General features: G+C 54.9%; 1 protein-coding gene across 3 annotated transcripts; it reads right to left on the bottom strand.

Annotated features, from left to right (window-relative positions):
* Window positions 1–3,934: 3,934 nt before the first annotated feature.
* Window positions 3,935–11,097, bottom strand: LOC119114295 (uncharacterized). Of its 3 annotated transcripts, XM_037238493.1 has the most exons (6): window positions 10,878–11,097; window positions 9,387–9,509; window positions 7,853–8,142; window positions 7,083–7,192; window positions 5,946–6,024; window positions 5,229–5,313 (listed from the first exon to the last, which is right to left on the bottom strand). In XM_037238493.1, exons 2-5 carry the CDS (start codon window positions 9,505–9,507, stop codon window positions 5,952–5,954), a joined length of 594 nt encoding a protein of 197 aa, XP_037094388.1. In that variant the 5' UTR covers window positions 9,508–9,509; window positions 10,878–11,097; the 3' UTR covers window positions 5,229–5,313; window positions 5,946–5,951. The 3 variants fall into 3 exon arrangements, with proteins under 3 accessions (XP_037094386.1, XP_037094387.1, XP_037094388.1); XM_037238491.1 differs by lacking the exon at window positions 5,946–6,024 and having other exon boundaries at window positions 3,935–5,313; XM_037238492.1 differs by lacking the exon at window positions 5,946–6,024 and having other exon boundaries at window positions 3,935–5,313; window positions 10,889–11,097.
* Between the last annotated feature and the right edge of the window lie 3,446 nt (window positions 11,098–14,543).

Raw genomic sequence — 14,543 nt, 5'->3', positions numbered from 1 at the left:
GGGGGGGGGGAGGGTCCGAACAGCTAAAACATGCTCACTGAAATCCGACGCACCACAAATGCGTGCAAGTTTTGTATGTGCCGTCGAACAAATATTGGGTGTTCTCGATCATTTCCTTTTGCGTGACTGCTTGAAATTTGTAGTTGTCGGCGTCAAGTTAAGTTCATTACAGCACGTGACAGAAATTTGTTGAAGAAGGCGATGGTGGCACCTGCCTGCTGTGTACCTATGTGCATACGCTCCTGACTGTGAATGTTTTGCAGCGTTTGAAATATATTTATGCTGACTGTAACGTGTGTTGGCAGAGTCTAATGACTGAGACTGACAGCTGGCTTGCGGTAGTACCAGACTTAAGGCATAATGAGCTCGTCCTCACGTTCCCAAAGTACGAACTATTGTTTGTCTGCCTGAGCAGCCATATGGACCGAATACATTTCCATATTATGAGCCCAACATCATCAGCAAGTTCACTAACTCCAATGGCCAAAAACTACATCACCGATTCTTTTGGCCATGTCCTTCATTGGCTGTAATATTAGTGAGCGGCGGCCCCGCGATTCATGTTCCCAGAGGAACAACTATGAACAAGGATTAGATACTGTCGTCGGTATTTTTGCCTGGCACAAATGACGTACAAATTTGAACTCCCTCCCAGAGGACACACTTCTCTGCCGCGCGTTCCGTCGCGTAAAAACAGGGACACGGACATAATACTTCGTCCAGGTGATGGTATTAGTCTCAACCATCAAACATGGCCATCTCCGCGTGTTGTAGCATTGCAGCGAGCCCTTCAGCTCGTCAGGAGCGGTTACCAAGTGAAAATCACGTGGACCTGAGCCGGGGGTCTCGATTGCCGCATGGACGGTGGGCATCACAATGATCAAAACAAGTTGACGGTGCACACGTCAATATCACCAGTCCGACCATGACGAACACGGATACCCGCTGGGGACGGGCCTGCCGGGCGGCCGACCCGGCCGGTCACCTGGGGGCGCCTCTGCGCCGGTCGGCCGACCCCGCCCGAGGCCAGGTCAGCGGGTCACCGGCCGGGCCGCGCACTCTGCGGCGGCTGGCGTTCGGAAAGGGTCGGTGGTCGTCCCGGCTGGTGCTGCTCTGTCGCCGTCGCCGTCCTCGCCGACGCGTGCGTGCCCGCGCGCTCCCCGCCGCCGTTGCGTCTGTGGCACCCGTCCCCAGCTACCGGACCTGAGGCTCGCCTGTCCCTAGCTACCAGACCTGAGGCTCGCTGTCACCTGCTACCGGACCTGAGGCTTGTTCGTCCCCAGCTAACGGACCTGAGGCTTGCTGTCACCAGCTACCGGACCTGAGGCTTCGTCCTATCAGCTCCTGCTCCAGCTCCAACAGCCCCCGAGGCTGCTGCGGTCACCGTTGCGGCGCTCCCTCCCCTGTCGCCGCGTCGCTGCTGCTGCTGCCGCCACGGACGCGCTGGACCCCCGGGACGCCATGTCGTGCGCAGACCTGCCGGAGGAGGACTTCGAGTTCGCGAGCCTGCTGCCGACGCCGCTAGCGGACATCGCGCGGGACGTGCGGGCGGCCACGCTGGCCACCTGCCTGCTGCTCAAGCTGCTCTTCCTGCTGCTGAACGTGTTCGCCATGCGGCTGCCGGCCTGTTCAGCGATGGAGAGACTCGCGCTCCTGCACTGGTCGTTCGACGTCTGGAACTTGTGGAGCGTGGCTCAGTTCCCCTCCACCGGTCGCCTCGCCTGGTCGCTCGAGACCAGCATGCTCTACCACGTGCTCGGCTACGCGGTCTACTCGCTCGTCTACCTGCACCTGTACAAGCGCGAGTGGGACACTGTCACAACGCCGACGCCGGCCGAGAGCGAGCTGGACAGCAGCAGCAGCAGCGCGCCGGGCCTGGCGACCAGCGCCGGCGCCGCGGACGAGCCGGGCGCCCCGCCGCTCTGCGCCGCCTGCCGTCGGGAGCTCCGCGCGGAGGACTGGCCTGGCGGTGAGAACTTCAGCACGCCCACGCGCCAGGACGGCGGCGAGACGGCCGCTGGCGAGCCGGCCGGGGTCGGGGCAGGCGGCCTGTCGGTGGACGTGCCAGACGAGCAGCCGGTGCCGGAGGGTGAGGAGGAGGCGAAGCGCGCCGACGGGCCCGGACGGCGGCGAGGACCGGAGGGCGGTGGGGGGACTGGCTGACGAAGATCACAACCGGGAAAAGCTGCCGGCCGGAACTGGTGACGAGGATGAGGACCGGAAGAAGCCTGGTGAGGACAAGGATGGGAAGAAACCTTCAGGAGTGCCAGATGAGGGCACGGACCAAACGAAGTCCCTGGTTTCTGATGACGGCACATACCCGAAGAAACCCGCGGGTGTTTCCGATGGGACAAAGGACCAAACGAAACCTGAACTTTCCAATGGGACTAAGGACCAAACGAAACCTGAACTTTTCAATGGGGCCAAAGACCAAATGAAACCTGGAGTTCCCGATGACGAAAAAGACCAGAGGAAATCGTCAGGTGTTCCCAATGACACTGAGGGCCAGAAGAGGCTTCCTGGAGCTCCTGAAGTGCCTGGGGTAAACATAAAGCCATCTGACGCTTCCGATAAAAAGAACCAGGACAAGCAGCCAGAAGCTCCCATTAAGGGCGAAAACCAAGGAACACCAAAAGTTCCTGATGAAGACAAGGACCAGAACAAGTCAACAGGAGTGTCTGTTGAAAATAAGGACAAAGAAAAACCGTCAGAAGTTCAAGACCAAGACAAGAGCCAAGAGAAAAGAAATGGTGTCCCTGATGACGACCAGGATCAAAAAGAGCCACCTCTAGCTACGGAAGAGGGCAAGAAGCAGCGGGAAGCCCAGGGCTCTCCGACCACGGTTGCCAAGAACTCCAACGGCGCGAGCGACTCTAACGATCCAAAAACTGAGACTTAACGGCAGAAGCCGAGTCCGTCCAGATACTTGGCCGAACAGCAAGTGAGCGCCAGATGGCTCACCCATCAGCCGCCGTGGTCATCAGCCACCCGCCCGAATATGTTGGGCAGCGACAGCTCCACGTGTGCACCTGTTCTGGCGCGGCGATGTTTTTTGTTGATTATTCATCCGTCGTCTGAGATGGCCCGTTGTTATGGACATCTGCCTATATTTGTTAATTCCCTTCAGGGCAATCAGCGTTGAGGCATGATTCAACTGTGCTGCTGTCGTGCGTTCATGTGAAACTTGATGTGCGTAGGCTGTGTTTCGTGATGGACTATCGCCGAATACATAGCATGCATTCCAAGATTTGTTCGATTTGGAGCTGCGGAAGGCTGCAGTAATCACCGAGAGCGCTGGCCCACTGCAGGGCGTGTGCTGTAGGAACAGAATCATGAGACTGGCAGACGCTGAAGCGGCGGACCTGAAGCAGACCAGACGCTGAAGCGGCCCTCTGACCACGCAGCTTGATTCTACGGTCTAGGGGTGCGCTCAGCAAAGACCCGCTGGGCGCGCAGGCGTCACCAATTCCCCGGAAATGGCGCCTTCCTCTCTCCCAGCGGAGCCAACCGCGCACAGAATTTCGGGGCGACGTTGATGCGTTCAGGTCTGGTGCCTGCCTCTCTGCCAGTGGTGTTAACCGTGTGCGGAGCATCTGGGAACGCTGCCGAGCTCAGGGCTGATGATCGGCATGGCCTACCTGGACCGCGTTGCCCATTACCAACAGCTGTCAGCAAGTTGCAACGTACGCTATCGGAGGTACATGCGTCACAACAGCTCCTACGGCCTGGAGGATAGTCGCTCACGTATGACGAACGTACTTGCGGCGTCACAGGTAGCAATGCAAGCAGGTACTTTGCCAATGAGGAATGCGGCCCTGGAGGACCTGCTTGACGCAGCGCGCGTCGGCACCTCGGAGGGGGCGACGAAGGAAGCGGACTCACAGGTCAGGGCTCTCCAGCCGTATGTCCAGCGGACAGCTGTCAGATGTGCATACTGATTCCAGCATTTTATTCACATTTCTTTCGTCAAAGCACACAGCCCGAACGCCACACAACAAATAACTCACGTCATATGACGACCAGGCGTCGTCTCCTCAGCGCTCTGATCAGACGGTGGTGCAGGAACAAACGAACGTCAAATGACGTCACAATTCTCATATATGAGCCCATGTGTGCCACAGAAATCAGACCTCATAAAAACGACGCAACTCAAGCTGATTCGTAAAGCAAGAGCTCAAGTTAATCGATCAAAACTGACCGAGAGCTGCCAAGACCTAAAGCACTACGTTACCAGTTGTACAATCGCCGACGATAAAACTGTGCCCAACACCACAAAAACAGCATCATTAATGACGCACGACAGGCGAAACAGCGTAATCGTACGGTAGAGAAGGCACTCCACAATCCAGGAAGTCGGATGCGTGCCCGCACTAACAATGTGTAAAACAGCTTTGTCCAAAAAGACTAGACTATGATGCAGATCCGCAGATTATTGACCGCCAGGTGTCATCGCGGGCGAAAAACCCAGCTGCCCGTAACTGAGAGGTGCTCAGTGCGTCGCACGACGCGGTACAAAGTGAGCGTCGAGAGAAAACAGCTCCAAGATTACGCCCACAACGATAAACCCACCGGGCGACCCACCGCCACTGACCAATTACCACCGGGCAAGCAACCGCTCCTGGCCAACCACCGCCGGGCAACCAACCGCTACTGACCAATCACCGCCAGGCAGCCAACCGCTACTGACCAATCACTGCCTGGCAACCAACCGCTACTGACCAATCATCGCAAGGCAACCAACCGCTACTGACCAATCATCGTCGGACAACCAACCGCTGTTGACCAATCACTTCATCCGTGCTGAAATTCCGACCAATCAGAGCTGTCAAATGGCGCTTCCCAGGGCCGTCGACCATGAGAGCGCAACGTGCGTCAAGCACCACGACCCAGCACTCATCCTTAAACGCACGACACACAAGTTCGCTCTTACACTCACCACACTCACTCTAACTCACGCTGGCGTGAGAACGAGGCCGCGGTCGAGCGCCGCTCGCGCGGCACGGGGACGGAGTGCTGGACGGAGTGGGGCGCGGCGAGGCGCGCTCACTGGTCGAGCCGCGCGCAGGCGCACTGGCATAGCTGCGCACGCTGCCGGCGCAGGGCCGCAGGCTGGTGCCGGAGGCGGCGCGCCGCGGCGGCCGCCGCTCCGGCGACGGGCTGGCCGACGAGAGGCTCAGGTCGCTGGGAAGGCGGCGCAGCGAGACTGAGCTCGGCCACAGCGACGCCGGCAGGAAGAGCGTCTCGACCGAGCGGGCCGACAGGTCCTCCTGGCTGGCCAGCGGCGCCGAGTCCAGCAGCAGGCGCGGCGGCCGGCTGCCGGCGCGGGGTGGCGTTAGACGGGGCGGGGTGGGGCCAGGCGGGGCGGGGTGGTGTGGGGGAAGGCGGGGCGGGGTCAGCCGGGGCAGGGTAGGGTCCGGTGGGGCGGGGTCACCCAGGGCGGGGTGGGGTCAGACGAGGAGGGGTAGGGTCAGGCGGGGCAGAGTGGTGTAGGGGCAGGCGGGGCGGGGTTAGCCGGGGTGGGGTTAGATCGGGCACGATACGATACGCTGGAGCGGCCGGACAGCGACGTCCTCGTCAGTCACGCCTCAGCCGCCAACTCTTGACATCAACGGGTTAGCACAGCATTTGGACACTTTCATTCACCTGCAGAGCGAAACGTCGTGGACAAACTCCACCAGAGCACCGTGGCGAACTAGCGGAAGGAAGCTTGAGATTCTGCTTCGGAACAAAATCAATGGTGCCAGCATACCGGCTGTTCCTAACAACACCAACCTATCTGATCTAGACAGAAGTAAAGGATGCGTGTGGATCTTGTCACCGATCTCGATCGCAGGCAAATTGGCGACCGAAAATCTAGTAGAATACACACCACACGTACATGACACATATCCATCACCTTACCCTTTAGTCGAAGCGGCCGGTGCCGAAAGCTCCAGTTGACCTACCTCCCACTAGATGGATGTCTGCATGGGCCGAAGGATCGGACGCGTGCTGCTGGACAACATGGCGTCCGTGTCCTCCAGACTGGCGGCCGGGTCCGGGTCAGGGTCAAGGTCACGCCAACGCACGCCGCATGCGTCGTTAGACGGGCCGAGCGCACTCTCAACACATGCGTCAGACGGGCCTGCCACGGGTCTGACCCCCGACAGCCGGTTGGTGAGTCGGACGACCCGAGAGCAACTGGGGCAGGCTTGGTTATAGCATCAATCATCTGAATCGAGCGGTAGAGTTTCGTCGGCATCCCCGGGGCAGTTCCACCTGAGCAGCCCGGTACGACGCACGGCCCGTGCCGTGGGACGGCCTACGAACCCGGGGGCGACACGTGCCGGCGTTACCCGCTGTACCCCCCCCCCTCCCCCCGCCCCGCTCCCTCCACTCCCAGCTGGGACGCTATCGCGACAGCAAGCGGCTCCAGACCGTGCCACTCTATCATGGCGCACCACTGGAGAAGAGCTGTCCTCTGGCCTTCAGTCATCACCCCGCGAGATCTCCACCTCCCCCTTTCCTTCTCCCACACGTAACTCCCCGTCCGGCTGGCGTGCGTCAGACAGTGCCGCCGGCGGTCCGGGCGGTCCCGGCGGCCCTGGCCGGGGAGTGGCTCCGACCGGCCGACCCACCCGACACACACGACCTCTGAGGGGCCGCTGGGACCAGCATGACCCCCCCCCCCCCACGCCAAGGCGACCCCCCCCCCGCCCTCTCACATTCCACGGGACGAAACTGTGCCCCGACCAGGGGCAAAAAGCACCGCGTGATGCTGGGGCCGGCCACGCAGCCAGCCACCCCATGCGTCGAGACCCCGCGCTGAGCACGCACAAATCGGCCAAACAAAACGGCAGATCAGGTGGCGTCTAAGAGGGTTATCGAGTAGTTACGTACTACACAAAATCTGCACACCAAACTCCGCCAGGCGTCAGTAGCTGGCGCAGCACTCAGAGGTAACGACACTACAACGGGCGAGTGTCGCCCTCCTCACCTGCCCGACCCACTAAAACATGCGAAAGAGATCACGCCTCTTTCCAGCTCCCGCGCCCTCCTGGGCGGCGGCACCCCCTCCCTCCTCCCCACGGCGGGCGGCTCACCCGGTGGGCTCGTCCAGACTGTGGTTCATCAGCTGATCGTCCTCCCGCTGCGGCAGCGCCGAGGCCGGCTGGCTGGCGTAGCTGGACGACAAGTTGCCCGCCTCCAGACACTGGCGACGTCGCAGCCGAGCCCGGCGTCAGCACGCGGCGGGGCGCGGGGACGGCTCACGGCCGTGGCACAGTCAGAGGTCAGGAGGACACGGGGGGGGGGGGGCACATCTGAACCCGGTCAGACGGCCCTGGGCACAGCGCTTCTCATGACGTCATCCAGCTGCAGGGGGATGCGCGCAGACGGGACGCAAGGACGCGTCAGCGTCGCCACGTCCGTCACGTCACGTCCGTCACGTCACGTCTGGACGTCACGTCTAGAATTGGTCGTCAGCGACGACATGACGCAATCAAACCTCCGTAACAACATCACCTGGTGCCCCCCCCCCCCCCCCCACGCCATGGCTAAAGAGGGCATGCTGAGCAGCAGGCACGGACCATGCGGAAAGCGGAGTGGCAAGCATGGGGATAAAGGTTCTGACACTACAAAACACCTACATCAAATATCAAGTGCAAGTTATAATTCACGTTCCGAGCTCGACAGCAAATGCCATAGGCTAGATTCAGCCGAGAATAGCGCAATCTGGGGTCACCCACGAGCGACCTAATCTAGGTCAGGTTATAACCGCCACCCTCCAGCTTCAACCACAACCCAACCCTCAGCCCCTGTCACGTCCCTCCCCCTCCCATGTCCCCCTCGTCACCGCACAGGCGGCCCGCACCTGAGTCTGGAAGTTCTTGCGGAGGCGGCGCCGTTTGCGCGCGCCCGGACAGAGCGGGCAGTACTTGCAGCGGCCGGTGCGGTACAGGTAGGCGATCCAGAGGAGGACGCCGGCGGCCAGCAGCGGCGCGCCCACCCACACGAACACCTGGTACATGTGCAGCTCGGAGAGGCGCCGCTCGCGCTGGGCGCTGGTCTCGGCCTCGGGCGCCGTCGCGAAGCTGACGTAGAAGAGGCTGCCGTACAGCACCAGCGCCAGCCCGATCATGACACACATGACGCCCACCACCACTGTCGGTCAGAGAAGACGGTCAGAGCGGACGGTCAGGGCGGACGGTCAGAGCGGGAGGTCAGGGCGGACGGTCAGGGCGGACGGTCCGAGCGGACGGTCAGGGCAGACGGTCAGAGCGGACGGTCAGAGCAGATGGTCAGGGCGGGCGGTCAGAGAAGACGGTCAGAGCGGGCGGTCAGAGCGGACGGTCAGAGAAGACGGTCAGAACGGACGGTCAGGGCGGGCGGTCAGGGCGGACGGTCAGAGTGGATGGTCAGAGCGGGCGGTCAGAGCGGATGGTCCGAGCGGACGGTCAGGGCGGACGGTCCGAGCGGACGGTCAGGGCGGACGGTCAGGGCGGACGGTCCGAGCGGACGGTCAGGGCGGACGGTCCGAGCGGATGGTCAGAGCGGACGGTCAGAGCGGGCGGTCAGAACGGACGGTCGGGGGGACGGTCAGAGCAGACGGTCAGGGCAGATGGTCAGAGCAGATGGTCAGAGCAGACGGTCAGGGCAGACAGTCAGGGCAGACGGTCAGAGGGGACGGTCAGGGTGGCCGGTCAGGGCAGAAGGTCAGAGCAGACGCTCAGAGCTGAATGGCCGGAGCAGGCGGTCGGAGCAGGTGGTTAGAGCGGATGGTCAGAGTGGACAGTCAGAGTGAACAGTCAGAGCGGACCAGATGGTCAGAGCCAACAGCCAGAGCAGACCGGACAGTCGGAGCAGACCAGACGGTCAGAGGAGAGGTCAGAGCAGAGGTCAGGGGACACCGGCGCAGGTCAGTGGAGGTCACGTGGAGGGCAGAGGGAAATGCATGCCCACCAATACACATCGGAGGCTAGCAACAAATTTAAGCATATTCTTTATGGTGTTCAGACATCCTCCCCACCCTGACATGTCATAAAAACTTGAATTGTTCCTCATTCTGTGCTTTTTTAATTGACCAAAATAGCATGGACTTATATGTTATCCATCACATAAGAGAATCATGTGCCTCTGTCCTCTTATTAGCTTCCTACTAAGTAAGATAGTTCTATAATTATGACAGGACATAGAAGGCACTCCCAACAAAAAGGAAGAGATCAGGTGAATTAAGAGAGATTGTCACAATTTCTTACATTTTTCACTTAAATGGGACTTTTTGATATATCCAATCATTTCATGCATGTTAAAGGCATCCAACACATTGCAAACAGGTTGCCAAAACCTAAATGAGATAACAGACTATGCCAAACATGATGAACTGATGCACATAAGCTCCAACTGACCAATGGCGACATTGGCACACCGCTTGGGGTTGAGCGACGCATAGCTGATGTTGTCCAGGTAGTGGCTGCGGTTGCCATGGCTGGTGATGGTGGTTGGGTTGTACACTGTTTCAGGCTCCATGGCTGCAGAGCAGAAGCAGACAGAAGTCACCATCAAGATGGAGGTCAACCACCCATGACAGCTGCCACAGTTTGACCAAACCTTCTCCACAATGTCACTGTGACATCAAAATTGACCCTGTTGAGGACCAACTAGGCATACTTTTGCTTATTACTGTGAAGGTAAGATGATGCATTCATGCTCCTAAATGGGTAACCACTGTTCCTATGTTTGATCACCATACTATTATTTTGGAACACAATTTAGATCAAGTGTTTGCTTTGATGTGTATATTGAGAAAACCACAAAGATTATATATATATATATATATATATATATATACATATAGATATATATATACATATATATATATATATATATATATATATATATATATATATATATATATATATATATATATATATATATATATATATATATATACATTTTTGGGGCATATTCATTCCCTTAAGATCATAAGATTAATCTCATTTTACTCTCAATAGGTCATCATGTTACTCATCCAATTAGCATCATCTAATATTTGCTGCTATAGTGCACATCCAAACATTCTGTAACAGCAATATCCCAATGTTGCCAAGGGCACCAACCTCAATGTTAAAACAGTTCAGGTAATAGCATCACAACATTAAAACTGATCCTGCTTAAAACCAACCAGGCACAATTCCACCTATCATTCTGGAGGTGGCCACGGACGCAGACCCCTGGATGGGTCATTACTGTCACTGTGTTTGATCACCATCTTCATATTATAAACCAGGCTGCAGGCTAACCATGTCTTAACATGACCATACCAGAGAGCAGAGACTTGTAATTCCTGTGATGCTCCCAAATCTGGCCAGTTACATTTTATGCACACATGTTTAAAGCATAGGTGATTCCACTGCACATGTTTTACTGACAAGTTCTACAATTTTGAGGTTGTGCTGTCTTTCATGCAAAGGCCACAGATAAGTTCATTTTGTTAGCATTACCATAAGCATATTTAATCATAATATATGTATGATAAGTTTACAAGCTTTTGAGCATTATTCTGTCACTATGAATCTGATGTTAGACATTGGTACCCATGGCAGGTAGATGTGAGCCAGACAGCAGTGTGGGTGAATGGTGCCAGTAAAGTTAAAAGTGCCAGTGTACGTGATCATGCCATCCAGAAAATCCCAAGAAATAAATGACAATAGAAAAGCTGGTAATATTAGAAGCTTCGCGGACATAATTGTTACAACCATACTATCAAGCTAGGTAGTCAGTGCTGTCTTCCACCTATACAACTTATTTACATCTATGGTGTGACACAACTTAAAATACAATACAGCAATCTTCGTGAGGCTTACGTTACTGCTTTCTAGAAAATCGGCCACACCTACCTCCTTCTTACGTGACAAAAATTAGGCCCCGCCTTCTCTGCCTCTACCCTCTTCGTTCCCCTCTCAACTCTTGGCCTGACTTCAGCTCGGCGTCAGTGCCTGAAGTGATCACAGCAGTTTCATGGGCAACAGCCAATAGCACCATCAGCGCAAATTGCCCGGCGGGAACCCCCTGGAGTCTCACGCAAAGTGCCAGCAACTCGCACTTTTACGCCGGCCTTGGTTGTCAAGGCTGATAGTGTTGATCACACGCATTTGTCAACCACAAGGGATATGGTAGCAGATTGCCCGACAAGAGCTACCAGATTAGCTACTATTTACCTCCAAGCTTAAAATTCCATTGCTGGCACGTGCCTTCCGCGACCTTGGAGCATTTCCGAGTTCCTCCGATATTTGATTGCGGCGTTACCAACTATGAATACAACCAGACCTGTCCCTACACCTTCACTGCTACCACCAACGGTAAATAACAGGCTGGGTCCTGTGATGCACCTGGCCAGATTCAGGTCTGAGGACGCCGAAATAATGATTCAGAGGTGGCTGACGTGCTCAACGTGGCATGAGTCAGATCTGAATGACTCGTTACATAGAACTGATTTCAGCAGCGATATAGGGTAATAACTATGCACGTAAGCCGTGTTCGCATCAATGGTGGATGGAGGAATACGTTTTTCAGGGAGTGAAATTAATTGCTGACTGTTTCTCCTCGAATTACTAATACACACATACAGAAGCACACACACACACACACACACACACACACACACACACACACACACACACACACACACATATATATATATATATATATATATATATATATATATATATATATATATATATACATGCACATATCTATGTTTAGATACCACCACGCTATAGAATATATAGTACAAAGGCTATAAAAGACTATCAACGTAGGCTGGCTAACTTTATAAACAAAAGTCGGTGTCATAAATCACTGGTGAGTGGTGGCAGACAAAGGTGTTTGCAGAAGCCAAGCCAAGCGCGAATAGACAGATGAAATAGAAACGTGTAGGCTCCATTTTCCCAAACTAAGGGCGTTGTAACTCACGTAGATGGCCAAAATTCAGATCAATGAAGCCCTATAGTTGAGCCAGAGAGTACTCAGTCGGGCTCAATTGACCTTTTTTGCATGCAATTGTGGTACGTATCAGCAGTGTTCCGGTTCATCAATCCAGTCTTTTACAAATATGAGATGGCGTCGCTTTCCTGGTGGTCATAATGATGATCTGGGCTTTCGGCTGCATCGATTATGAATGGTCGCATGATCAGGGGTGTACTTTTTATCCAGAGCCTCTCATAGCCATAACTCAGGCCCAAGCCCCCCCCCCCCCCCCCCCCCCCAACTCCATCCTCCTCAGCCTAAAGAAAAAGTGGGCAAAATCGGGGAAAAGAACCATTTGTTGCTGTACTTTGTGGGTAGGTTTGACCATTTTTCACTGTTTACCCCTCCCCTCCATTTCATTTTGCGAGACTTCATCCTTGCATTCAGCGTTCATAACTGCCGTGCTATGAGGCAGGATGCAAAGCAAACAAGTCCTTAAAATTTAAAACAATTGTCGCTATAAAAGGTGTTAGGGGCCCAGACTGTTGGCATTGTAAAAAGATCACAGAAACTTGTACAGTAGAGTGTAAATGAAAAGTTTCTCAGCTTCGACAACGTAATATTTATTCCCTAAAGCGACAGGCCGTACAAGGCGTTGGACGCTTAGTGCGGAGAACTTTCACGGATGCTGCAGCTAGGTCAAGACAGGCAATCGACACGCGGCACATACTTAGTGGGTGCTGTTTTTTTTTTTATTTCTGACGGAAGGGGGAGAAACTGTGTACAACGATGTGAACGACAGAAACATAAAACGAGCGAAACTAGAGGTTCGTGAGATGCCTCTAGTTTGCACTCGACTGCATGGGGGTGTAGTTTCGCAAAAATAAATGGAGGAAGCTGAGCAGAAAAAAAGGCTTAATCAACCACTAAAGTACTCCAAAATGGGCTGTACCTAGGATTTGGCATCCACGTTGAAGGATGGGGTTTTCCGCCCTCCAAACTACATTCCTGCGAGTGGATTGTGCATTTTGAAAGTGGCATACTTGTAGAACGCGAAGAATATTGGCGTGCTGGGTGAGACATCTTTGAAAGCGCAACACTATTGTGCATGAGGTGTGAAACCACTACAGTGGCGTTGGTAGGGCCGGGCTGAGTGGAGACGACGTGTCCGCAGGGGCGAGGAGCTGCTAACGTGGATTTCACCTCGTTTCTTTTCATGCGATGCTTAGCAAATATTCTCTCAGTCTGCTCGGAAATGGAGACGGCTGTCCCTACTTTTCACGCCTTTGCCGTCTCTGGATCGACCATATCCCACGCGTGTTCAGTCCGCCAGTTTTGTTTTTTGCACCGAGCGTCAATTCCTTGGCCACTGGCGGGTAGGCTGTGCCGCATCGCAGCGCTGTGCTGCGGCCCTGGTCCTAGTCCCTCTCTCGGGCTCCGTTCATAAAAGCTTGGTGGGACCGAACGGGCCCACCCACGCGTACAAGATGTTTCGTTATGTTGATTGGGACCAAAAATTTGCTGGGACGAAAATCGATGCATGTTGTTTTGTTTGCCGGCCGGTCAGAAACAAATTTGGAGACACTTGTTGGACGTAAGAATGATTGCATTCATATCGAAAATCCTTAATGGAGCGATCAGCCATATATGGGACTTTGATCTTAGAATATCTACTCTGATCGGGCTTTGCAGCGTAGTAAAACGCTCTAATTAACCACCTTGAGAGGAAGACACTATGAGCATATGCGTACTTGGGGTATATTTGGGGAAATGGGGATGGGGAACGGACACAGAAACAGCGTGACATCAGCCCATGAAGATCGCTCTGCAACTTGCAATAGCAGCATTACAGTGAAGCCGGGGTTCGAAGCCGAACATTGAAAGGAAGTCTTGCGCGAGCTGTCCGTCTCCTGCCCAGCAGCACCAGCAGCACCAGCAGCCGAGCGTGTCGTAGTGGCCCGCTGCCGGACACGTGCTCGCCGCTGACCGCCGACAGCTGCGGCCAGCACTTCAGCGCGCTGGAGGACGTGATACTGGTGCAGAGCACGTGCCGGCTTGCTGTTGGAGTTTTTCGCGTGCAATGATGCTTTTCTGCTCGGGAGTCTGGTGACCCTGAACAGATACTGGATCCGTAGATCACGTGCTGAACCTGGCGACCCTGAACAGATACTGGATCTGTAGATCACGTGCTGAACCTGGTAACCCTGAACAGATACTGGATCCGTAGATTACGTGCTGAACCTGGCGACCCTGAAAAGATACTGGATCCGTAGATCACGTGCTGAACCTAGCGACCCTGAACAGATACTGGATCCGCAGATCACGTGCTAAACCTGAGCAGCTGGCAGTTGGCTTCAATGGCTCGCAGAACTCGGGAATATTTTTGGTGGACCGTACACTTGTAGAAGTTTACAGTGGTTTCGACTCTGTCGCTTGTATTGCGCACCTGTCAGGTATTTTTGATCCTTGTTTCTTTCTGGATTTGGACGACTCGTCGTGTGTTTTAACCGCAAGACCTTTGTTTTACATGGCGTGAGCTGTCCGCGCACTGCGTTTTTCAGTTGTGTATCACAATGCACTTAATTCACAGAGACCAT

This window comes from Pollicipes pollicipes, unplaced genomic scaffold, assembly GCF_011947565.3.
Source record: "Pollicipes pollicipes isolate AB1234 unplaced genomic scaffold, Ppol_2.1 Scaffold_7262;HRSCAF=8765_pilon_pilon_pilon, whole genome shotgun sequence".
NCBI classification, from domain to species: Eukaryota; Metazoa; Arthropoda; class Thecostraca; order Pollicipedomorpha; family Pollicipedidae; genus Pollicipes; species Pollicipes pollicipes.
The sequence above is the reverse complement of the archived record's forward strand: the minus strand, read 5'-3'. Positions and strand labels throughout refer to the sequence as shown.